The sequence below is a fragment of the Cajanus cajan genome, chromosome 8, assembly GCF_000230855.2.
Source record: "Cajanus cajan strain Asha chromosome 8, NIPB_CcT2T_4, whole genome shotgun sequence".
Classification (NCBI taxonomy): Eukaryota; Viridiplantae; Streptophyta; class Magnoliopsida; order Fabales; family Fabaceae; genus Cajanus; species Cajanus cajan.
Genome location: NC_138524.1, coordinates 13,610,836 through 13,636,815, shown reverse-complemented (window position 1 = coordinate 13,636,815; position 25,980 = coordinate 13,610,836). Strand labels below are relative to the sequence as shown.

General features: G+C 30.5%; 3 protein-coding genes across 4 annotated transcripts; all 3 read left to right on the top strand.

Annotated features, from left to right (window-relative positions):
• The first annotated feature begins 10,199 nt into the window (after positions 1 to 10,199).
• LOC109805532 (protein kinase and Mad3-BUB1-I domain-containing protein) lies at positions 10,200 to 15,051 on the top strand. 2 transcript variants are annotated; one of them, XM_083062305.1, is made up of 14 exons: positions 10,200 to 10,440; positions 10,522 to 10,660; positions 11,370 to 11,527; positions 11,601 to 11,691; positions 11,842 to 11,952; positions 12,044 to 12,131; positions 12,477 to 12,580; positions 12,664 to 12,735; positions 12,818 to 12,907; positions 12,990 to 13,147; positions 13,698 to 13,752; positions 13,831 to 13,969; positions 14,065 to 14,182; positions 14,399 to 15,051. In XM_083062305.1, the coding sequence occupies exons 1-14, from the start codon at positions 10,358 to 10,360 to the stop codon at positions 14,586 to 14,588; spliced, it is 1,596 nt and encodes a 531-aa protein (XP_082918431.1). In that variant the 5' UTR covers positions 10,200 to 10,357; the 3' UTR covers positions 14,589 to 15,051. The 2 variants fall into 2 exon arrangements, with proteins under 2 accessions (XP_082918431.1, XP_082918430.1); XM_083062304.1 differs by having other exon boundaries at positions 10,215 to 10,440; positions 13,831 to 13,965; positions 14,061 to 14,182.
• A 1,540-nt stretch (positions 15,052 to 16,591) lies between these two features.
• LOC109806132 (ADP/ATP translocase 3, mitochondrial) lies at positions 16,592 to 19,891 on the top strand. Its single transcript, XM_020368506.3, has 4 exons — positions 16,592 to 16,750; positions 17,452 to 17,919; positions 18,475 to 18,846; positions 19,305 to 19,891. The coding sequence occupies exons 2-4, from the start codon at positions 17,473 to 17,475 to the stop codon at positions 19,602 to 19,604; spliced, it is 1,119 nt and encodes a 372-aa protein (XP_020224095.1). The 5' UTR covers positions 16,592 to 16,750; positions 17,452 to 17,472; the 3' UTR covers positions 19,605 to 19,891.
• Positions 19,892 to 23,677: 3,786 nt separating this feature from the next.
• LOC109806602 (Leucine-rich repeat (LRR) family protein) lies at positions 23,678 to 25,117 on the top strand. Its single transcript, XM_020369059.3, has one exon. It carries the CDS (start codon positions 23,682 to 23,684, stop codon positions 24,921 to 24,923), a length of 1,242 nt encoding a protein of 413 aa, XP_020224648.1. The 5' UTR covers positions 23,678 to 23,681; the 3' UTR covers positions 24,924 to 25,117.
• The last annotated feature ends 863 nt before the right edge of the window (positions 25,118 to 25,980 follow it).

Genomic DNA, 25,980 nt, shown 5'->3' with positions numbered 1-25,980 from the left:
CAAAAAATATATTTTTCCTTGTTTTATTTTCTAATTATCAACCATTAATAAAATACTAATTTAAAATCTTATCTAATTATATTATAATATTTTCATATCAAATTTAATACCAGATATTAGTTATACAAAAATATCAAAATCATATAGTAAAGAGCATTGCTACAGCCTCTGAAATGTAAGGCTGAAATTTCGGACAAAATTATTTTATAATAAATTTATTAAAAAGTAATAATTTTTTAATATTTCAGACAAAATTTCAGTCTTACGTTTCGGAGGCTTTAGCAATTCTCTTCTATTTAACACATGTTATATCCATATATAAGCTCTTGGTGCCACATTTGTTATATTTTTATAAAATAATTTTGTCCAAAATTTCAGCCTTACGTTAATATATGTGATCGAGTTTTTTGCTTTTACCAGGCACGTACTAAAAATATTTACATGAATCCCCCACCATCGAGCCGTTCATAAGGACAAGTGTATTGAGTATTCCTCCTCATGTTTAATGAATTTTGTTTTGCTTTCCTAAAATATCAAGCGGATAAGTTGATTGCTCAATTCGGTTTGAAATTGGGAAACACCAATGATAGATCAACACCAGTACCGCTGAACTTCGAGAAAACATATGATAAGTTCATTCAAGAGATTATTGATGAGACTACGATCATGTTGTGCTATCCGCTGGTTTGATTGCTAATTAACCTGTCCACTAGAACCTGTATACCAAATTATTTTCTTGCTAAAGTTGATTTTTGGACCACTCTATTATATTCCATCTTTGGTAGCCAAGGCATTTGGGGTTAGTGTGACTTGTGGCTTGTTCAACCTACCTCTCATTTGGTTTACAACCTTGGCAGCTATTGTCCTATCTCTCATCATTGATTTCCTCGTATTGTTGGTGATCTACCTTAACAAGCGTCGTGCATGTGCATGTATAACTGCAGGAAGACCTAAAATGGAAGAACAACAACCTAATCCTTCCACTTTCAACTCGATATTCAATATTCATACATATCTCTAAGAATTAACCACATGCAATGCAAAATTCAACATATAGACATCATACATAATTCATTGATTTCCAACAATAAAAATAACATGCAACCAGGGATTAAGGAATCATCATCTACATCTTCAACATCCACCTCAAGAGTATCTCTACTACTCAAATCAACATATAAGCTATGAATCTAATGATCCTAGCAACAATAAGCATCATACAACATGAACATACCACATTACAAGCTTCCTTTACCTCATGATGAAGCGAATCAAGAAGAGGTGAGGAGAAGAACCAACTCCAAACGACTTGGAATCCTTGGCTTTGGAGGCTCCAAATCACAAGTTGAGCAAGAAGGATCAGCTACAAGAAAAGAAAGAAGGAAATATCTCTTAGAATGAGGAAGAAAAGGTTTGAGGTTCTTAGAGATACTCACTCCCATTGGCTTCTTTCTATGAATTCTAGAAACATGAACTTATGAGGTATTGTTTTTAGAAATCCTTAAGTATCATTCCTAAGATGACCCATCCTAACTCACAGAAAGCTTAAACACCTTAAAACAAAAGTGCTACAATGTCAAAAAAATATTTTCTGTTAAATATATTTGATAACGATCGTACAAAATAAATTAAAATATAGTTCAAAAATTATTAAGAAAAAATATTTTTTCTTAATAATTCTTGAATTATATTTTAATATGTGTATTGTACGTGTTAAATATTTATTACATATAATTAAATTTTAAAATAAATTATGCATATAATTAAATAATTTATTTGAGTATATAAATTATACTTAAAATTTAAATAAATAGATATTTTTAAATATATTATTTTATATTTATGATAAATAATTTATATTGTATCATAATAATATTTTAATTTAATGTTAATTTAATTCATAAATAGTTATAATAAATAAAAATTAAATTAAATATGAAGTTAAAAGAATTATTAAAAATCCTCTTATCAAAAAGAAACTTCTAAAACGTTCTCGTAAAAAATAATTACTTATGTTTTATATATATATATATATATATATATGGGATATAATTTTATTTTTTACATTGGAAAAATAATTTCTTTTATCAGTTAGTTATATAATATAATATTATCATTAATCTGACTACACTTAAATTTGGATTAACGAAATAATATAAATTATTTGTCTTTATCAATTTAATAATTTATATTTTTTTAAACATTGATTAAGATAATTGTTGCAAAGATTCTTTGAGAGTCTATTTTACATTACTTAAGAAGACGAAAAATTGATGTCATTATCATTCGATTACTTAATAATTTGTTATTAGTCCTTTCTCAAGTGTAATCTCGCGTTAAAAATTAGATTGATCCTTGATGTAATGTAAATAATATTTTGAAGGTCATGGTAATTTTGTATTTTTAAATGTGGTGGATACTTCAAGCAATTAAGAAGACTTCTAGTGAGAAGCATAATCCGCAAACACAGCCCAAGTGAATGTAAGTGTAAAAAGTACATAGTTACAAATTTTTAGGTGTCAATGTCTTATATAGCAATAGTTAATCATTAATTTTGGGTCACATGTATGAATCACACGAGATAGACTCAAAAGGTAGGTTTAATAGTTTTGGAGTGTATTAAGTTTAGATTTTATAAGATTTTTTTTAGCACAAAAGAAGTATTGTGAAAAATATTTAAATGATTTTTTTAATCAAAATTTTGTTATAAAAATTTTAATGGATTTACATCTTAAAAATTTATAAGATTTAAAAGGATTTTATTAGATTTTAAATAATAATATAAAATTTCAGAAAATAATATAATTTTTCTAAAGTTATATAAGTCTTCTATACATTGACATAATCTTTTTCATGGTATTGAACAATGTATTTAAAATTGTGGTTTTTAAAGGTGAATTTTTTTTTCACTTAATTCAATTAAAAATTTATCAAAATAACATTCTTTACGAATAAAATCATGTAATGTTACATGCTAATACAAATTCAACTTGTGTCTTAAATATAAAAGAGGTTCTGACTTAAAAATTATGAAACATGATTTAAAAATACTAAATATTCTCTCAAACATATTTCTTAAAGATACACAATGTAAATAAAAAAACTTCATTTTCATTTTTATTTTGAGGATTAATAAGTATTTAATATTAAATTTTATTAAAAATAGACAGTTAAATTTTAATAATTTAAAGATGTTAATAATGGATAATATTTAATAATATAAAAATCATTTTTAAATATTTAATAATTAAAAAATAAATATTGATAAATTATACAACAATTAATAGATAAAAAAAATAGGAGAAGAAGAAGAAGAAATAAATGAGAGAAATGAATAAAAAGAAAAAAAAAAGATAAAGAAAAAAGAGAAAGAGAAACGAGAAAGAGAGAAAAAAAAATGAGACAAAGAAGGAGAAGAGATAAATAAGAGATGAATAAAAAGAAGAAGAAAAAAATGAGATAAAGAAGAAAATAAGAGAAAAACAAGAATGGCAAGAGAGAAGGAGGGGAAAAATATGAGAGAAGTAAGAAAGATGCAATAAAAGATTTGAAAGAGATAAAAAAAATAGAAATAGAAGAGCAAAAAGTCATGCGAATTCTCAAAGATTTTTGTGAGATTGTTTGATGTAAATTATACTAATAAGTCTCATAAAATCTAATATTCAAAATAATTCAATGAAATCTCTATAATTTTTAATATCAACAGATTTTTTTAAGAAAAAAAACTTAATTTAATACTACCAAATTTTGATAGATTTTTAAAAAATTTCTAATTATTTTAATTGAATATCAATAGATTTTTATGGACTCTTAAAAAAATTATAATTATCTTGATTGAATATCACATAACTTTTTTATATTAAAAAAAGTTTTGATTGAATACCACAAAACTTTTTTATAATAAAAAAGTCTTTTAAAATTCATTGAAATATTAATCCAATATACTCCTTTAAAAAAAATTTAATTGTCCTAATTAAATAGCACATGAATTTTTGATACTATAAAAGGTATTGATTGAATATCAGGAGATTTTTTTTATTACAATCTTTTGAAATCTCAATCCAATGTATCTCATAAGTTGTGATTAATTATCTAAATAAATAATAATTTATAATATATTGAATAATATTAAATTAAAAATAATATGATAGATCTAAGATTATTTAATTCAAAATTTTAATGATAAAAAACAAGACATGAAGTGTGTATTATATTAAAGCCAAGTAAATGGACAATAACTCAAGTTACTTGTTTAGTGCTATGATAATTCTTAAATTAATAAATTCAAACCTTTTGAAGCAAAATATGCATAAAATTTACAAACTTTATATACGGACAATAAATATCCCAATAAAATAGATTTTGCATATGAGTATAAAAATACTCTATCATGATATTTAACCCATAACCTTAATTAATTATTTTTTCATTGTGAAATAATTCTTTTGTTACATTGCATGGGATAATAATATAACATGACTACTCCCAGACATGTAATTCATATATAAATTTATAAATTAATCATTTATCACAATTTACATTAGAAACACAAACACTCATTATTCATAATATGAGAGCGATGTAAATTATGTATAAATCTATAAATCTAAGAACATAAAACTTGTCTATGTTAGAAATTCATAGTGATAACTCAAATAATGAATAATATAAGATACAATATTATAGTATGACTGAGTAAGGTTTAGAAAGAATTGCGTACTCGAAAGCAATGAAAGATCTATTCTTGTTGATCTTGAACAACGTGAGAGAAGTCTGTTTTCTCCCTGGTAGAAGGTGAAAAGATAGAAGACAAAAAATGTATTTCTCCCTATAGGTAAAGACCAAGGACCTCTCAATGGGCTACTGAATAGTCCAACCCATCATGGACCATTCATCATAAGCCCAATATACATTACCCATAAATTAATAACAATGTGCAATATAATTGATATTAGCATATGAATATAATTTATTAATTAATGTTAATCCATAATAATAATAAAATAAAGAATAATTATATAAATATAACATTCTCCCACTTGGATAACATTAATCAATAAATTAAATATACCAATTACAACACAAGCACATATATCAATTAACAATAAAAGAAATATAAACATGAACCACAAAGATAGTATCTGATAGGGATACATACCTTATGCTTATATTTCATAAATAATGGATAATGAAAAACATAATAAATATGTGATCCCAAACATGGTCTAAGCAATTTTATATGCTAAAAGAGATGTAATGAAAATGACGTCATTGATAAATTTACATCTCATGAAAACCATAATAATAAAAATGTAAATTTTAGACTCCCACTAACCTAATACATCAAAAAACTTAACCACACCCATATGAGTTACATGATTTTGAAAAACTCCAATAACTAAACATTTAGTCAATGAATCTGCTAACATATTTTCTATAACAATATGCTCTATTCGAGTATGAAAATCCAAAACTTTATCTCTAATAAACAAAAATTCTATATCTACATGCTTTGAACGAGCAGAACTTTTGTTGTTTTGAAAGAAATGCACAATAGTAATATTGATGCAATATGTCACAAATGACCTAGAAATACTTGCAACAATATGAAAGCTAAAAATCAAAATTTTAAGCCACATAGTTTGACAAGTAACCTCATAACAAGAGACATACTCTGCCTCCATGGTAGAAGTAGCTGTAAGAGTGTGTTTAACACTCTTCCAAGAAATAACTCCTCTTGCCATCATAAAAAATTGTAAGTAGATTTTTGGTCATTAGGGCAACAAGCCAAAATCAGAATCAGAATAAAAAAATGAGCTGAAGTTGATCAGAATTCTTATAGGTCAACATATGATCCTTGGTTCCCTGCAAATATCTAAAGACCTTTTTAACGGCTTTCCAATGACCTAAACCTGGGCCGCTCAAGTATTTCCCTAAAGCATTAACAACAAAAGTAATATCGGGACGAGTATAAACTTGAGCATACATCAAACTACTAACAGCGAAAGCTTATGAGACCGTTTCCATTTCAACTCTATCATTATCATTTTGAGGACATTGAGATTTAGAGAGTTTGTCACCTTTTTGAACAGGTGCAACACATGAGGAGCAAAATTGCATGTTAAACTGTTTGAGGACTTTTATCAATATACCTTCTCTGAGACAATCCAAGAATGTCACGTGACCTATTATGGAAAATCTGAATGCCTATAACAACTGAGGCATCACCAAGGTCCTTTATATCAAGGTGGCTATTTAACATAAATTTTGTCTCAGTGAAAAGTTCAACACTGCTACTAGCAAGAAGAATATCATCAACATATAAGACAAGAATGATGAAATGACTCCCACTAGTCTTCAAGTAAATGCACTTATCTAAGGCATTTTCCTTGAAGCCAAAAGAAGTGAACACCTGATCAAATTTCAAATACCATCATATTTGGTCTTCTCAATAAGAGACAAATATTTACCATTTTGAGCTTTGTCAAAAGTCTTAAATTTCTCACCAACTGACCTAAAAAAATCCTTAGCCTTATCATTTTCTGGAATGCTCTGTCAAATAGACTTCTCCATGGTATATTTCATCACCATTAGACACACCTTGTTTGAGTGTTCCCATTTCTCATGATAAGTTCTCTGAACAATAATGGATTTAGGAGTAAGAGTTGGAGGCTCTTCCTCTTTTAAAGAAATGTCCATATTAGTAATTGTCAGATATAAATTCAAAGATTCATTATGGTCCTCAAAATTTGTCTCATTAAATGTTTTGACCGAAGTCAATTGCATAAGCAAAAAAGTCGTTATCAAAACAACAAATAAGCATTTAATATGCAATAAAAAAAATTAAATGTTCCTGAATACACAACCAAACATACTTATAATATAAAAATTCTCATTCATTATGATCTCGCCTAAGGGTCCTGAATCATAATAAATCTAATACCAATAGGTACTTGACAAATAATTGACATAAGATAAAATTAAAAAAAAAATTGTATCATAATACCAAAATACATTAACAACAAAATACCGATAAAACACAATTATTATTAATGTAATATAAAATTAATTAGAGAATTAATTAAATTATTTTATTCACACAAATTTTATATAACTATACCCATATAAAATTATATTACTCATGCTTAACAAAATATAATAAAATTATATTATACATAAACAACATATGAAATAAATACAAAATAAACAACTATTAATACAAATAAGGGTCAATTTTTTTTTAACTCGAATATATGTATGCTACTAGGGAGAGTACAACATACTAACATGTCATTGAGATATCAAGGAACATATATATGTATATATAAATTTCAGACCCAAATCCCAAGAATACAATATTTAAAATTAAGTTCAAATTAAGTTTTATTCTTGGAATAATTAAAATAAAATAGTTATAGGTATAAAAAAATTACAAAAAATATACCAAATAATCAGAAAATTAATTATTTAATTTTAAAATATATATATAAATTTTCTGGTCAAAATAGGGTCTCATGCGCCTGGTTTCGCGAGTGGACAGGCACGCACGTTACTGTTCATCTTCTCCTTCACTTAGAAAACAAAAAACGGGTCGTTTGACCCATAACAAAAACCTGATGCAAAACCATCATTACAGGTGATGACAGACTGCGATTTTCCGACCAAATGATTGTCCCTTCACGACAGTCCAAAACCCCCTATCAATTTCAAGAATAATCGGTTCAAATGAAAATAATCTCAAATATAAGAAATTGGGGTTTTAAAGATATCCGCAATGAAAAGCGACAAAAACGAATTTAAACACGAATAATCATCGAGAAATGAGGAAAAACGAATTTAAATACTCACTGAATAGAACAAGTTCGGAAAAAAGTTTGCACAAGGTTTGAAATACATGCAAAAAAAAAAACCCTTTAACAATTTGTTCAATTAATGAATATAATCTGAGTTGCCATTTTTGAATGAAGAAGAAAATAATTTCTGTTATTCGAAATCAAAATCGAACTTGATATATGACATTTGCAATACCTATACAATATTTACACATTAGGATAAATATCCTACAATAAAAATTCCTAATTTTTTCATATACAATTTGTGAATAATTCATACATAAGATACTGATACTATAACCAGAACAACCATAATTTGTATCTTAATGGCTTTGATACCAATTGTTAGAAATTCATAGTGATAACTCAAATAATGAATAATATCAGATACAATATTATAATATGTTTGAGTAAGGTTTAGAAAAAATTGCGTATCGATAATCAATGAAGGATCCATTCTTATAGGTTTTGAATAACGTGAGATAAGACTGTTCTCTTCCTGTAGGAGGTGAAAAGGCAGAAGACAGAAAATGAATTTCTCCCAATAAACTGACTAATGGATATCAGTTCTATATCCTTACCAATAGAGACCATAGACCTCTTAATGGGTTACTGAATAGTCCAATCCATCATAGACCATTCATCAGAAGCCCAATATACATTACTCATAAATTAATAACAATGTGCAATATAATTGATATTAACATATAAATATAATTTATTAATTAATGTTAATCCATAATAATAATAAAATAAAGAATAATTATATAAATATAACTAATATTTTATTCAATTTGATTCATCACATAACCTTATGACAAAACTATCAAATTATGTTCCTTTTTTTTATAAATTTTTTTATGAATAACTTAAGAAATATAATTTAATATTTTTATCCTAATTAATTATGCACATAACAATAATTCATATAGGACAAAATATTATATTTAAGTAAAATCGATCAATGTTATGTTTGATTATTTATGCGATTTAAGTAACAAAATATATAATTTTAATTACTTAAAAATGTTATCACTAATCAATAATTAATTAAAATTATAAGTATTACTAGACTTTTATTTTTTGAGTTCTTAGTAATAAAAAATTAATATAATCTTAGAAACTTTATAATGCTCATAATCATAAAGATTTGAGACACATTATTCGGCCACAAAATATGCAGCAACTAAATTATCTATTACCTTTGGATAATCCTAATGTACCAATAAATCAATAATCATATAATTTAATATTTATTATTTTATAGATAATTAAAATAAATCGTTATTGATTGAAATTCACCTCCGAAAAAATTGAAATTCACGATCAAATTCAAAACTTACTGCCTTTCAGCATAGTCTACATAGGTCTAAAAATTATATACATTAACTAAATAGTATTTTAATATAATACCAATCCAGATAGCACATACAAGATAAAACATGTGAATTGCAAAATTGTATGGTAATTTAGGTCTAATAAGAATTGTCGTCATGAATTAAATCCGATTATATCTCAATTCAAATCATGAAAAATTCATGATAATAATTTTAATTAAAATAATTTAAAATTAAACATAATAACAATTAATGTGAAATAAAACATGTTCCGGTATGCCTAAAAGTCTCACATCACTTAAGAGTCGAGACACATTTTAAAGGACAAAACTGTGACAGCCCAACGAAGCAAAACGGACAATACCTCGGATGCGGTGACCCTAACGATGACAGCGGACTTACGATAGGAACATTGGCGCTAGAAAGAGGGCCTTAGCATCGACTGGGAGGCTTGTCCCGATATTGCCTAAAAGTTTCACGTCGAGGCTTACCCTTCCTCCTTAACTCATCAAGACGCCGGACAAAATCGTGACGGCAACCCAACGAACCCTAACGATGATAGCAGATTTACGGAACTTACAGCAGGAACAAAACACAATCGTTATAATTCAAAATTATAAACGTACATTTACGGTACAAGGATCGAGAACCCATAAATATTGTAATAATAAAGTATCTTCAAATTATAAAAAACTTATGATTTCCAAACATTAAAATATTTGTCCAGTTGTAAATGTCCCCTAACATTTATAAATTAAAAGAAGAGTGTTAATATGGTAAAATATTATTTTATGTTTATTATTGTTTTTTTTTTGTAACATATGCAAATAAAGCAACACACAGAGAGAAAATTATAATCTTATGAATGACACTGTAGTAGCATCGGTCATGAGCATAGAAAACATCTCAACAGGAAAAGCCTCTATAGTGATTAGCGACTATTTAATTTCGCCAAAAAAAACTTGTGCATTGGTTATACAAAATAGCTTATTTTCATTAAGGTCAATAGTTTCTTTTCTCAAAATAAGCTATTTTTGTAAATCATCTATCTTGAAATGATATAATATACAGGTTAAACACATTTTTTTTTTCTTTTAAAATAAAAAAATAAACGAGGCAGATTCAAATTGGTGCAGTTTCCGCGCTTCAACTTTCCGAGTCTCTCACACAATTTCAATTTTGAACTCAATGACCACCACAACGCTCAGCGACGCACCCCGTATCAATATCGCCGTCGACGCTCACCACGATCCTCTCTTACCCTTTCTCTGGTTCCTCTCTTTCTCTCTCACACTCTCTCGCACTCCCGAAGATCCTCAATCTCATCACTCTTCTGCTCTCTGTGAATTTAGGTCTATCAGGAAAGCTCTAGAAGGTTCCAACAATCCCGCTCCGAATCTCAGTAACTTACTCAGAGATTGCATCGGAAAATTCAAGGACGATGAACGGTACCGAAACGACGTCAGATTCCTCAAGATCTGGCTTCTCTACGTAACTCTCCTTCCTTTTCTCTCTTATGTGAAAGAATTATTTCGTTGATGCTGAATTCAACACGCCCTAGGGTATGTGCGCATACAGAGATTAACAATTCCGCTCGTAAGAGTGATTAGTGTAGCTAATTACAGAATCTTAGCCTTTATTTGGATAAACTTGTTGGTAATCACTTATAAAAGAAAAATAAAAAATAAAAAGCAAAGTTGAATTAGATTATGGCTAGATAAACTTCTGCTTGAGTAGAAGTAAATAAAAAAAATAAAATAAATTGAGTTTCTTGCATAAGCTAAAATTAATTTATGCACTTATCTTTTTTAAAAGCTCTTTATATTTAACTTATTTGAAAACTAGTGCATAATTTGATTTTAGCTTATGTGATGCCTTCTTCTCCTGAATAGGTGTTTACAGATAAATTTATCTAAAGATGAACTTCAATTTTTTTTCTTAAGTCAAAAAGACTTAGACAAATTCGATGAGAGAGATTCTATTAAAACTTAAGTGCATTAATCTAGAGAGATTTAATTCATTTTGCCTTTTTATTTTCTTTTTCTTTATGGAGAAATTTATTCAAGTGAGACCTCAATGCATTGTCTAACTAATATTGCAACTAGCATAGAAACTCACTGCGGCATGCATGCGCGTAATTAGCAGAATCGGTTATGTTGTTGGAAGGGCTCAACTTGGTTCTGTTGTTTTCTTTGTGCAGATGGGAGTTAGTGATGATTTTGACAGTGTTTTCAAAGAAATGCTGGACAGTAATATATGTGCGGATAATTCTTCACTTTATGTGTGGTCTGCGAGTTTTTTTGAGTTGAAGGGAAAATTGCGCGATGCTCTCAACATCTATCATCTTGGCATTTCCAGGTCGGTGTAGTTGATATTGTAAATTGAATGTTAAGAAAATGTAATTTTTATTTTATGGGTCAATGTTTGTCAGGAATGCGGAGCCAATTGAGTGGTTGAAGAAGGCACAGACCTTATTTCTCAATAGAATTTCTGAAATACAGAATGCTGCTTCAAGTCAGAAGGCATGCATATCGGAAAAGTTCCTTACAATTAAAAGACAATAGACAATTTTTTTATACTATTATTGTTTATGGTCTCTGTCACTTGTGTCAGTTCAATTTTGAAATTTCTAATCACTAATTTGAGAATTGTTATATAATATTGGATTTCAGGTTGATAATAAAGAATCCACTAAAATGGAAAATAATGGCATTAATCCATGGGACACCTCCACCATCGATAGCCTGATGAAGAAGATACATCCTTTAATTAAGAAATTTGATGTGAGATGTTTTAATCCTATTACCTACCTGCCTTGATTTAATACATCTGACTAAGATTCAGTTCCCTTATGCTTCTTTGAATACATTTCAGGGGTACCGTTCAAGCACTAAATCATACACAGGAAAAGTGGCCTTATCAATGTTGAAGAATTCATCAAGGAATAAAGTTATAGAAATAGGTTCTACACTCTTTAGTCTTGTCATATTTATTATCTGAAATCTGAGAGTAAAACACCATTTTGGCTCTTGAAAAATTTCGAGTTAGTCACATTACTCACTGAAACATTAGAACTGTCATTTTTTCCTTGAAAGATGAAAAAAAAAATCAATTTAAGTCTTTCAGGGATCAAAATAGCGTTCCACTCAAAATCTAAATGTAGTTGTCTGACTGCTTTCCAGCTTTATGCATATGTAAGATCAACATGAAGAGTTCATTTTTATGTTAATCACTTTCCTCATACGCAGATTCCAATTTATTTTACTAACAGTACTATTTCTTGTTTGTCCTTAACATGACATTAAAGGTGGAATGAAGTACCATATCAAGGGCTGTGCTGGACAGGGTGGGTTTGCCCAAGTATATAAGGCAACTGTCGACAGTGATCCTGACAATGTTGTTGCACTAAAGGTGATGATGGCCTTTCAAATTATTTTTCTTTGAAATGTAGACCTATTATCTCATTAGATTGTATTTTGATCCTTAAATGGCAGATACAAAATCCAGCATTCCCTTGGGAATTTTACATGTATCGTCAACTTGATCAGCGCATCTTAGATAGAGAGGTATGCTGTTATCAATTATACTATCAACCTGCTGTTTCTATGAGCATGTGCTTATTCTGATTTCTGCGTTTAACTTTATCAGAGGTCAAGTTATGGTTTCGCTCAACAAATGCATCTCTATTCTGACTGTAGTATACTCATCTGTGACTATTTAGCTAATGGGACATTACAGGTCAGTTATTTTATTTCTGTTGATTTCCCTTGCTATCTTCAGTATTCTATGGTATTAATCTTCAACTGAAAATACTGTGCAGGATGTCATTAACTCATATGTGGTCATAGGAAAATCCATGGAAGAATTGTTGTGTATTTATTACACTATAGAAATGTTACACATGGTTGAAACTTTGCATGATGTTGGCTTGATTCATGGTGATTTCAAGCCTGATAATCTGCTAATTCGCTATGCTATGTAAGCTTCTCTCGCAACTTGCATTTCATGCTCATGTCTCACTTATTTTAACAAATTTCATGCTTGTACAATTAGAATTCTAATACTTCAAAACTTTCCCTTTCTTTCAAGTTATCCATTTGTCCCTTTCCTTCATTCCTTGGTTTGTTTGTATCTCGCAATACGTAATTGTAAAGTTGTTTCCCCATTCTTAATTTATGAGGGTATTGCTAATGTAGTAATGTATCTGTAGTAAAGATATTTTCAACCCATTATTTGCGTCCTTCTAGTTATTTCATACTCCTGTATCTAAGGATGTGAGGTTTACAAAGGCCCTCTGTATCTATCAAAGCATCATTTGCTGGAATGAAAAAAGCATCAACAATATAAATCATATAAAATGCCTTGCCATATTTAATGACAGAACCTGCTTGCAAATGCTTGAAATATTTTTCTTTAATGAGCATTGTATGATGTGCAATGCATGCTATAACAGTCATGTAATGTGTCAAGTTGCTTACATGATTTGTATTTGTGAATATTGCTAATTACATTCCTCGCTATTTTTCAGGGGTGACCTTACAGAAGATGGGTTCTTGGACCGAAGTGGTTCTTGGTGTGATCAGGTCAGTTTTTCTCTGGATGATACAATAAGATTTTTTTGTTGGTTTCATTAATACAGTGCTTATTGTTTTATCTTGCAGGGTATTTGCCTTGTTGACTGGGGAAGGGGGATCGATCTGCATCTCTTTCCAGATCACACAGTATTTAAGGGAGATTGCAGAACTTCTGGTTTTCGCTGCATTGAGATGCTAGAGGATAAGCCGTGGAAATTTCAGGCAAGTCATTTCTTAAAATACATTGCAAAGTACAAATGCGATGGAATTCATTATTTACTGGCAATTGAGTTTCTCTTCACTATCACCTGCAACAGGTAGATGCATATGGCATTTGTGCTATTGTCCATATGATGTTGCATAACTCGTATATGGAAATCGTCAAAAAAGAACAATCTGATGGGAGCTACGTGTATCTTCCCAGACTACCCTTTAAACGGTATATTCTTAATGTAAAATGCAATTGTTTCTTTTGTTCAGCACTGCGACTAGTTTTAAAAAGATTGTTATATGGAAATTTTCTTTTTCCAGTTCCCTGGTTACTAAAGTCAGTTTGGAAACTTTAATGCCTCAACGGAAGTGCTTTTGACCCTTCCTTTTATTATCAACTTTCCTTTTCGTTCTGATATTTTGCTTGTTGAATTGAATCAAACAGTTACTGGAACATTGAGCTCTGGAAGACTTTCTTCACTAAGATGCTAAACCAATACCCCCACGATGATGATAGGAGGTTGCTGCAGGATTTGAAGAAGTCCTTCCAGGACTATATGGGCTCCAATCCGCAGCTTATAAAGAAACTGAAGGAGTTACTCTCAAAGCAAAGGGCTTCCTTGTGTTCTGCTTAATGTTTTAAGATCATTACGCCTCCACTTTTGTTTTAACCATCTAGCGGCTACTAAGAACCTACTATATTCTTGTTATGAAGGAAGTAAAATAAACAAATGCACGATGCAAGCAATCAGGGACAGATTTAGAAGGTGAACTTCCTTTGTTTTATTTGTTTAGTTTTGTAGGACATGCTCTTTAGTGAGTTAGGATATGCACTTCAAATTACACTCTTACTTAATCACTATAGAGACAAGCTCAGTTTTTGTGTATTAGCCTGCATTATCCCCTTTAATTCAAACCTTTTCTTTTTGTCTTCTGTAGTTAGAGTATGGTCAGAAATTTGACCAATTTAAGTAATGATATGTACATACATGTAGAGTGTTTTAAGCAGATTGAAAGTTGTATAAGCCGTTATGTTTATTGTCTAGGGCGTGTTTCATGTACAAATCATCTATAAAGTTCCAAGTTCTTTGAGATCTATATATTTAGTTGAGTTCTGTGATACTTGGTTTTCCATTATAGGTATGCCGTGGTGCTAGATGTAAGTTACATAATATAATACTGGACAGAGTTTTGAGAAGGTTCTTCAGACTTGATGAATTTTCAATTACTGCATCTTCTAAGGCTTACATAAGAATTGAGTTTTTGCTCCCACTCCAAAGGGCCTTTTATGGACATGGACCAATTCAACTCGTCAACGTTTCTCAGAACTTAGATTCTGGCATGAATTAGGTGGATCTATCACCTAACTGTACAAGTGTGTAAACCACCAGAGTCAATAAAAAATGTGTCTATAACTTGATTAACTATGTTTGTGAAAAGGATTCTTAACTTCAAAGCATTCAATTAGTGTGTTAACCACCATTGACGATCAATGTTACTAGTGTAGTTGGGTTTGATCATTATAAATAGAGATTTACAAAGTGAATCACATTTGGAATAATACGCATGAACTCTTTAATAACTTTAAAGTTTAGAGTACATGTGTGGAATATACATAGTTCGTTTTCATTTTCATAATTAATTTTACCTAATTTTGTTATTAATAACTAGTAAAAAAAAGTACTCCTGTCTTTATTGTATTAAAAGAAAAAAAAAATTGAGAAATTATTCATTAAAAAAAGTAGCTATTAAAAAATAAACAAAGGATTAAGTTATTCATATAAAAATTAAAATTAAAAATAATTATTGAAAGTGGTATTCTCTTTATGTATTTGTATAGATAATATGATAAATGAAATAAATAATCAATATTAACGAGAAAACAAGCTATCAACACTAATCACAATTTTCTAACAAAAAAAAAACAATTGCAATTTTAAGTGAAATTCAAACTGTAATTGTTTTCTGTTGATACCAAATTTCATTTATTGGGGTTATATTTGGTAACTGGATTTTTGAAATTAATGAGTTTTAAATAACTTCCTCTTAATATGTGCTGAAATCTGAATTTTAAGTGACTTCCTTTTATAATAGTACGGTCATTTTTTTATTATCACTGGTTAAATAGAATGAAAATTATAATTACTGAAAATACTATTCTCAAATATGATAGAATTTATTTTCTATGTTAAATTAATTATAAAAAAAATACATTATAATTTTAAAATTCATGCAAGAGACGAGTTATTACACTAGTATCAATGTATTTAAAGAAATGTTAGTGATACTATAATCACAAATATTAGTGAGGCATGTAAAATACTCTTTTTTTTTTTTTTACATCGCAAATCTTTTGTTTTTTTTCTTCTTCTCATTATTATTTTTATTCTCATTATTACTACTTAGGAGTGTTAGAAGATGACACTAATTAATTAAGCTTCTTCATTCGTTGTTATAAAATTTGTCTTAAAACATATAGATCGATTTGATGCTATCAAAACGGTCACATCTTATACGTGTTGGAGCACTACTTAGCCATTTCCATTAAAAAAAAAAATTAGGACAGTTATTCCCTTGTTGGGGGAGAAGTCTACAAAAAGTACTGAGAGCATGTCGGGGCAGACGCCCCCTCAGTTTTTTCCGCCAAAGAAAAATGGTTGAAGACAAAAGGAAAAAAATGAGGGGCAAATCCGTCATTACAAACAAAACCCTAATGCCCTCGTTCGGTGCTCCCATTTATAGTCTCTCTCTCATTCGCTTCTATTCTCTTACGATCTCATCGAAGGCCTCTCTCCTGGTATTCCTCTTTCTTCTTCCATTCTCTGCTCTTTCCTCTTTTCTTTTCTTCTCAACGATTTTACTTTTTTTGTATGCGTTCTCTGTTAATTTTTGTGGTCTAGTTACTTCCTATGTGATTTTTATTGCTACTTGATTTGCTGTGCGATCTTCTCTTTTATCTGATTTCGCGGTGGTATCTGAACCGAGTGAAGCGAAATTGAAAAGGTAGAATGAGTTTGTGATTTGTAGAAGTAAATATAAGATCAACCGTTTTAAAAATTTTCTAGTGTTGTTTGCTCGTGCTTAGTCATATACTCGCATTCTGCTACTTATGAACTTGTAGATTTTTACCGATTGCGTTTTTCAATAGTGATGTTGGATTCGTGCATGGTTAGGTTAGGTTTATGAAGTATTGTGCTATTACAAGGAAGAAAATGCTCTTCCTGCTTTTGTATCAAGAGTTTGATTGTTAGTGAATTTCATTTTATCTGTATTTAAGATTGTTTATGCGTACATTTAAAATATAGATGTGCATTTTGTGAATGGTTTGTAGAGGAGTTTTGTGCTGATACGTATTTAATTCTAATCAGAGTTGACAAGTGTATATCAGATTTCAGTGTGTAGAATTTCAGATGCATTTTTAAATGGTGTTTTAATAATTGGATTTTAACTCTGATGTGGTGAAGTTTATGACTTATTTTTATGGATAAATGTTCACAGGTCACAATCTAGACTGCAATCATGGCTGATGGACCGCAGCATCCATCAGTTGCTCAGAAGCTAGCTGGACAGTCTTACCTGATGTCCAGGCTTAGCCCCAACTTCAACACCAGGAATTATTCTGCAGCTGGTTCTTACTACAATGCGGGAGTGCATTATTCTGGATTGGCTGCTGTGTTGCCTTCATCTTCAGTTACTGCACATGCTCCAGCAGAGAAAGGAGCGGGTGCTTTTTTGGTGGATTTTCTGATGGGTGGAGTGTCTGCTGCTGTGTCGAAGACAGCTGCTGCTCCAATTGAAAGAGTCAAACTCCTTATCCAAAATCAGGATGAAATGATTAAAAGTGGTCGGTTGTCTGAACCATATAAGGGAATTGGTGATTGTTTTGCCCGAACCATGAAGGATGAGGGTATAATTGCACTTTGGAGAGGCAATACTGCTAATGTTATCAGATACTTCCCTACTCAGGTGATAATCTCAATTGTATTAAGGTTTTGAAGAGTTCTACAGATGGTTGTCTTCATTGTATTTTTGCATGCATATTGAAGTTATGCATGTGGTAACAGTTTGTTCCTATGAGTTGAGGGCTATTAAAACTAGAAAATATGGGATTGAGTTATTGTTTGAACATGTGATAATTTGATTTTATTGTGTGGTCAGTCATTTGTTGACAATGCTTGATTGTTCTTTTACATTGTATGTATTCTGTTGTATGTCACACATATAAATACTTCTGTTGTATTCTGTTGTATCATGAGATTTTCCTCCAGATGTGTGCAGTGTCTCATCAATACAGAAATCCATTTGCAATCTAATGACTTTTCTCATTGGTTATCTCTTTTAGGTGTTGTTCCTGTTGTATTATTCTATTTTCAGATTAGCTTATATTTGGGAAGGTCAAGGATATTATCTAACAAAAAGGAGGATGTTATGTTTTATTTGATTTCAATAAATGTCTTTGCTATTGGTTCTGGAGTTTCTCTATTATGTCTGTAATTTCTAATGTCCTCATTTTCCTTTCAGGCTCTGAACTTTGCTTTTAAGGATTACTTCAAGAGGCTTTTCAACTTTAAAAAGGACAAAGATGGCTACTGGAAATGGTTTGCTGGGAATTTGGCATCTGGTGGTGCTGCTGGGGCTTCTTCCCTGTTATTTGTCTATTCTTTGGATTATGCCCGTACTCGTTTAGCAAATGATGCAAAGGCTGCAAAGAAGGGTGGTGAGAGGCAGTTTAATGGCATGATTGATGTTTACAAGAAAACCATCCAGTCTGATGGCATTGCTGGCCTATATCGTGGATTCAACATCTCATGTGTTGGAATCATAGTGTATCGCGGTCTTTACTTTGGAATGTATGATTCTCTGAAACCAGTTGTTTTGGTCGGTGGATTGCAGGTATGTAAAAAATGAATTTGAAATATGGTATTTTTTAATTTGTATTTTGTTAAAGTTAAAAACTCATCTTTGGCTCATTTTTCTTTGGATTTCTGTTTTTCAGACATTATTATTATTTTTTAAATAAATTAGTTTGAATATCAGCTACATGAATAATTATAAAAATGTCACCTTGATCCTTTTGTGTGGATTTTACTTGGTTTAAAAAATGATACTTTTAGAATAGTCTTGATTTAACAACATATTTGACACGTGAGCATATTAGCCTCTAGTTAACTGCTCTTAGATGTGCTTATATACAATTTATCATAAATACCTATTTCCTATGCTATTATTCATCATGACTGGCTAACTTAAATTTGGGAATTTTGTACTTCTAAAATGTTTTACTCTTGCTATTTCCCCCTATTATTGTGATTTTATTTTTATGTAACCCATGGAACTCTTCGTGTTAACAGGATAGTTTCTTTGCTAGTTTCCTTTTGGGATGGGGAATCACAATTGGTGCTGGTTTGGCTTCGTATCCCATTGATACTGTGCGTAGAAGGATGATGATGACTTCTGGAGAAGCTGTGAAGTACAAGAGTTCTTTGCATGCTTTCCAAACAATCGTCGCAAAAGAGGGTACCAAGTCACTCTTCAAAGGTGCTGGTGCAAACATATTACGTGCTGTAGCAGGTGCTGGTGTGCTTGCTGGTTATGACAAGCTACAGCTCGTTTTGTTTGGAAAGAAATACGGATCTGGTGGAGGCGGCTAAAATGATGACGACAATTCCTGTTGATTTCCTTGTCATTTGAATAATTTTGGATGAAAAATATCGGTATTAATATTTTCCCAAAATTTAGGATCTTGATATTTAGAAATCATAGTTTTGCAAACAAGGATTTTCATTCCGAGGAGTTTGAGACCCCCCTTTTGGTTGAGAAATAATTTAGACTTGTTTTGAATGCCCGTGTGGTTATGCGATTCAGCGATTGTCTAGTGAAAGTTGTTATATTCAAGCACGTTTAATAGTTTTTCAAATCTTGATTATATGGTGGTGAATTTTGATTGTCGTTACCTATTTTAATTGTGGTACTTGTCTTGTGCAAATCAGGGTTTTAATTGCTGCATAGGCTGCCATAAATTAGCCTTTTTTGTTTGTGCATTTTTTGTAGATGTTAATTTTTTTTCTTCCATAGCTAGATAATGTTCAAACAAAATTTATGGTAGCAAGCTAAGTATGACCAAGCCTGAAAATTGGTAATGCTAGCCCAAGCTATGTTGTATAACTAAGCCTGAAAATTGAAATTATCGTTTGTATATGGTAGCACGACAACGAAGTGGGGCAAGTTTTGTACTCCGATCGGGCCTAAACCTAATATCCAACTATTTTCTTTCGAAAAATTTTGCATGCGGGAGATTCGGTCCATTATGGCACCTACGTATTGGGTTCGGTTGTGGGTTAAATAGTTGGGCTTAAGCATTTTTTTAGGTTAAAATATATCTTTGGCAGATGATAAACACACCTCCACTCGTATAAACATACCCTTTTTTAAAAAAAAATATATAAAATGTCTAAATTACTCTTTAAAAAAAAAGATGAAATTCCTAAATTTACACTTCCCTTTCCCGCACCCTACACTCCTACTTCACACCTCTCTTCTTTCCAAAGCCTCTTTCCGCTCAATGTCATTAAGCAATATACTTTTACAGTCATTCTGAATAGAAAAAAGGACTAGCCTCACCATAACCAGCATAAGAAAGGTTCTTTTACAGTCATTAACATTCTAGAAAGTACTTTTACAATCATTAGCATTTCGAAAAGTACTTTCCGCAATAGTAAAATTATTGTTCATATAATTCCGGAAAGAACTTTCCATAATAGTAACTTTAATATTGTATATTGTGTGTAATTTACTTGGTTATATTCTCACATTAATATATTATGTATCATTTGCTATTTGAATCCACAGTTTATAAACTAATGGGCCAACCAAAATTTGGGTGGGATGAGTCTAATTATAATCAAGTCAGGTTTTTTGTTTAGAATCTAAATCACACTATATTGAGTTATTCGGGTGAAACACATTGGGTGAAATCAATTTGGACTACACATTTTAGATCAAATAAAATACGAAAACAAATGCCAATAAACTTGAAAATAAATTATCCTATCAATACATGTATAATCAATTTATGATTTAACTTTGACATAATTCAAATACCCCCTCCGTCTTAAAATACTGTAGTTTTAACATTTGATTTTTTTTTTAAATGACTAATATTCTCGGCTTTCAATGTATTTTTTTTTAATTTGTTCCCTCATACATTTTTCGATCAATACAATTAAAAGTAACACATTTATTAAGAGTGTGAATATTTTAGTAAAATTATATATAAAAAATATATTTATTATTATTATTTACATCATATTTATTGTTATTTTTAATTTGTATATAAAAATCTTAAAGGGCAATGATGTTTGAAGAAGTGTTATTAAGATAATATTGACTTTGAGGCAAAAAATTTAAAATTATATCTCCAAATCATTCTCTCCTCCTGCTATTTACATCTTAGAAATTGATAATGAGAAATTAGAGTTTAATGATTATATATTAAATGTAAAATTATTTTATACTATAAACCAATAATAAATCACAGTATATATAATTTTTAAACAATTTTTGTAAAAATAATTTTATTATACATGATAATTTTCAATTGAATGATAGTGTAGAAAGTCTTTATGTTAAAAGAGGATATACACTATTTCTTATAAAATCATCTTCATATTAATGTTTGAGAAAAATTTACACTAATTTACCTAAGTAACAATTTTAATCCTCATTTCATACTTTTCAAGATACATGTATGCACTTTCAACTTATTACCCACACTTTAATTATGATATAGGCCCCCTCCCCCCTCCTTTTGATAAACTAATAAAATAAATAAATTATAAAAAGTAATAAAACAAGGAAATTTGATTAGAAATATATCTAGCTCAATTAAAATATATTCAACTATCAAGCTTTAAATATTCTAAGACATACTAACACGACTTATCTAAATTAAAGTCCAACGTAATAAAGTAATTCATTACTATACATATTTTAAAGTTTTTCAACTCTAAAAAATAATGTAAATGAAACAACATATTCATCAACGTGATAACTCTGTTCTCAATTTTGAATGCTTTGAATTAATAGGTAAAATGTGAGGATCATTGATTAATCTTTGTTAAAATGACCAAATTAACTAGTCAATGGATAGAAATTAACCAGGGATAAGGAATGACGCAAGAGGAGTAGAACATTAATTTGCTTCCTAAATATTAAATGTTATTTAGTTCTCAAAACTGACACGATTAATTAAAATAATTCTCCATTATGAAAGAGTAAACTTAATTTCTAACTTTAATAATTATCAATAACTTAGTCTCTTAACATTAGTGCGCATTATTCAATTTAGTCCTTAACTTTGGTGCATGCAAGAGATCAAATACATTAATAATGGTAAAAAAAAATGAACTAAATTACTTCTTTCTTTTTTTTAATAGCTATAAATCAAATTTATTGGTTTAGTATTTATGCATTTCATCTAAGAAATTATTGTTAGTATAATTTTTAAAATAATTATTATAAAAGTCAACAAAATTTAACATACATGATAGATTATGATTGGATTTCGATGTAAAATAGTTTTCTGGTGTATATTTTTTCCTTCAAATTTATACCAAAGATTTTAGAAACAAAGTAATGATTCCTTTGTCCAAGAGTTTCAACAGGCAGCATTAGACAATCTTGAAGCAGGGGTAGTTGCCACAAAGGACTTTGCATAATTAATCTGAGGCTAATCTTCATCTAACACAAAATTCCTTGTTATCCCTTTGGTTTAAAGGAACCCCTTTCCTCATTTGATCCTCAGCAAAGAGAGTTTCTTCTCTTTCTGTCCCTCTCTAACTCCACTCAAACCACTACGAAAATTACATGGAAGGAGATAAGTCCTTGTAATGCGCATGGTCAAGTGCAAACAGAATCAAGAGCACTGTTGACTTTGTATATGTAAGTACAAACCGTATCTGTCACCACTGCCATCATGCCATCTAGAAACCCATTGGTAGAGAAAGAACCTACAACCCCAACATTGTTTCGTAGGTTTCAGTAACGGTTAACCGTCACTTTTAACGAGTTGTTGTGATTAATGTTCCAACTTTGGATTATTTCATCTAAAAACCATCTTGGTTTGTACTAATCTCAAACGTGAACAAGACAACATGATTAAGCAATAGACTTTGCTTTCTCCTTTGAAAGTGAAATGAAAGAGCCATTTTGGGTCCTACAAAGATCTCTCCAATCTACTAAGTCAAAGATTAATCTCACTTGTAATACTATGATTATTTCAAGATATATTCATTCCTTGAGTTTAATTTCCGGGCGTTATTGTTATAGAAAACTTTACACTATATACCAACTAGAAATAATGATAAATATGACTTTCAATATAACTATCGTAAAAGTCAACAAATTTAAGAACTGTTTAGATAAATTTCTCTATAAGTACTTATAAAATAAAAAATAGGAAGAAACATTCAAATAAGCTTCTTTATAAACTAAAATTAGTTTATAAATAAATTAATTTGTAAAATTCTTCTCATATTTATTTCTCCAAAAAATATTTATAGAGAGAAGTTTGTCAAAACATGTCCATACTATACATGATAATTTATTATTGGATAACAACATAAAATCTCTTTATACAGTGACTGCATAGACTAGACCATTTTCTCTTTTTCATTTGTATATATAGTGATTCACTCATTAGTCATTCATTGCCATAGTCTCTCAAACCAATGGCTTCATCTTCATCATCTTATTCCTCCACCACTTGTGTGTTATTCCTCCTTTTCCTCCACTTATCATGTTTCACAAACAACCTCAATGCAAAGCACAGCAAGGCCAACAACAGTCACAAGCACCACCACACTCAAAACCCTCCCTTAAACCCAAGGCTCCACATGGCCTTTCTTGGCCTCCAAGCATGGAAGCATGTGATCTATTCGGACCCAAATAACTTCACTTCCAACTGGGTAGGCCCTTCAGTTTGCAACTACACAGGAGTGTACTGTGCCCCCTCACTTGATGACCCTAAAGTCACAGTTGTGGCTGGCATTGACCTTAACTTTGGGGACATAGCAGGGTTCCTACCCGATGAAATAGGCCTTCTCTCTGACCTTGCTATCCTTCACCTCAGCAACAACCGTTTCTGTGGCATCCTACCAATGTCCTTAACCAATCTCACACTACTCTATGAGCTTGATCTTAGCAGCAACAGGTTTGTAGGACCCTTTCCTTTGGTTGTTCTCTCCCTTCCCATGCTCAACTACCTTGACCTCCGGTTCAATGAATTTGAAGGGCCATTGCCTCCTCAACTCGTCAACAAAACCTTTGATGCCATTTTCGTAAACAGCAACCGTTTCACAAGTTCCATTCCACCAAACTTGGGAAAAATCTCAGCTTCTGTTCTAGTCTTTGCCAACAACAAATTTGGAGGGTGTCTCCCAGAGAGCATAGTGAATTTGGCTGACACTTTGGAGGAGCTTGTGCTGATCAACACAAGCTTGTCAGGATGTTTACCACAGCAAGTAGGGTTTCTATACAAATTAAGAGTGTTGGATGTGAGTTTCAACGACATTGTGGGCCCCATACCTTATAGCCTTGCAGGGTTGTCTCACTTGGAGCAACTAAATTTAGGGCACAACATGATGAGTGGCATAGTCCCTATGGGGGTTTGTGAGTTGCCAAACTTGGCAAACTTCACTTTCTCTTACAACTTCTTCTGTGAGGAAGAGGGTATCTGTAAGAACTTGACATCAAAGAGAATAGTGTTTGATGACAGAAGGAACTGTTTGCCTGAGAAGCCACTTCAGAGGAGCCAGAAGGAATGTGAGGCCAAACTTGAACACCCTGTTGAGTGTTCTGAGCTTTGTTGTGTTGTTGGGAGCAATGTGTCTTCTGGTTCTGTGGCTGTTCCACCTGCTGCTGCAATGCCTGTGGCTGCACCTCTTCTTGCACCAACACCAAGCTACCCTTGAGTATGAGTTTGTGTTGATATGAATAGGGAAAATAAAGTTTAAGTTTGAGTTAGGGAGTCACCTTGTAGATACAAAGTGGTGTGTTGATTGATTAATGTGAGTGTATTCTGTTGTGTCATGTGTCTTATTCCTTGTAAAGTGTTGTGCTTGACAGGAAATGAGCAAGTTCATAGATATCTCTTGTTTTGTGGAAATACTTGGTTCAAAGGGTGAAGCCATAAGGACAACATTCTTCCTGAGAAATTATTACATTGTTCAGGACTATGATGCGTCTTTTATCTCAATCAATTTTCATGTGAGATATGATTAAAAAAAAATTAATTTATAAAAAATAATAACATTTAATTATATATCATGTAAAGAATGATTAAGACTATCATAATCTTGAACTAAATAATTTCTTGCAACTCCTTCACGCTATTTTAGAAATCGTGATTCTTTCATGTTTTATGAGAGTTTAAATAGCAGAAGTTTATTTTTCACTTATTTTTTTCCTATGCTTGACATTGAAAAATAAGTATTTCATATTTAGATATTTTTAAATATATATACACAATGACGTAAACAAACAGAGAGAAATGACATATCTAGTAAGGATGAGAGTTTAGAGGATCTAATCTTAGTCACAACTATTGATAGATGGTTAAGATTATTTTATTAAATACAATCTTAACCATACATATTGTATAGCAAAAAGGTACCTCTTTTATTCTCATCTCTAACATGTCACATGTTTTATATATACGTTACACATAGCTAATATTGATAGGTAAAAAAAATATAAATTAACTTTTAAAAGTAAAAGGGTAAACGTCAAAAGAAAAAAAAAACTGAAGAAAAGAATTATTTGAAATCATAAGTGACTGAAAATTCGTGACAATAAATTTCAACATAATTAGAAATTAAGAATATATGACATTGTATAGCAACCGGCCAGAGAGTGGAGAGAGACTGAAAAAAGTGTGAATATAATAAAATTGATTTTAAAACATTAGTTAAACATCTTATTAATGATTTTGGGTTTTAGAAAATGTAATGAAGTTTTAAATATCTTTGT

Excerpts from the sequence above, each read along its gene's own strand:
- LOC109805532 (XM_083062305.1), top strand. The coding sequence starts at position 10,358 with ATGACCACCACAACGCTCAGCGACGCACCCCGTATCAATATCGCCGTC. Across the intron at positions 12,736-12,817 it reads AGCGCATCTTAGATAGAGAG|AGGTCAAGTTATGGTTTCGC; the intron begins GTATGCTGTTAT and ends TAACTTTATCAG. Across the intron at positions 13,970-14,064 it reads GCCGTGGAAATTTCAGGCAA|ATGCATATGGCATTTGTGCT; the intron begins GTCATTTCTTAA and ends TGCAACAGGTAG.
- LOC109806132 (XM_020368506.3), top strand. The coding sequence starts at position 17,473 with ATGGCTGATGGACCGCAGCATCCATCAGTTGCTCAGAAGCTAGCTGGA. Across the intron at positions 17,920-18,474 it reads TCAGATACTTCCCTACTCAG|GCTCTGAACTTTGCTTTTAA; the intron begins GTGATAATCTCA and ends TTTTCCTTTCAG. Across the intron at positions 18,847-19,304 it reads TTTTGGTCGGTGGATTGCAG|GATAGTTTCTTTGCTAGTTT; the intron begins GTATGTAAAAAA and ends TCGTGTTAACAG.
- LOC109806602 (XM_020369059.3), top strand. The coding sequence starts at position 23,682 with ATGGCTTCATCTTCATCATCTTATTCCTCCACCACTTGTGTGTTATTC.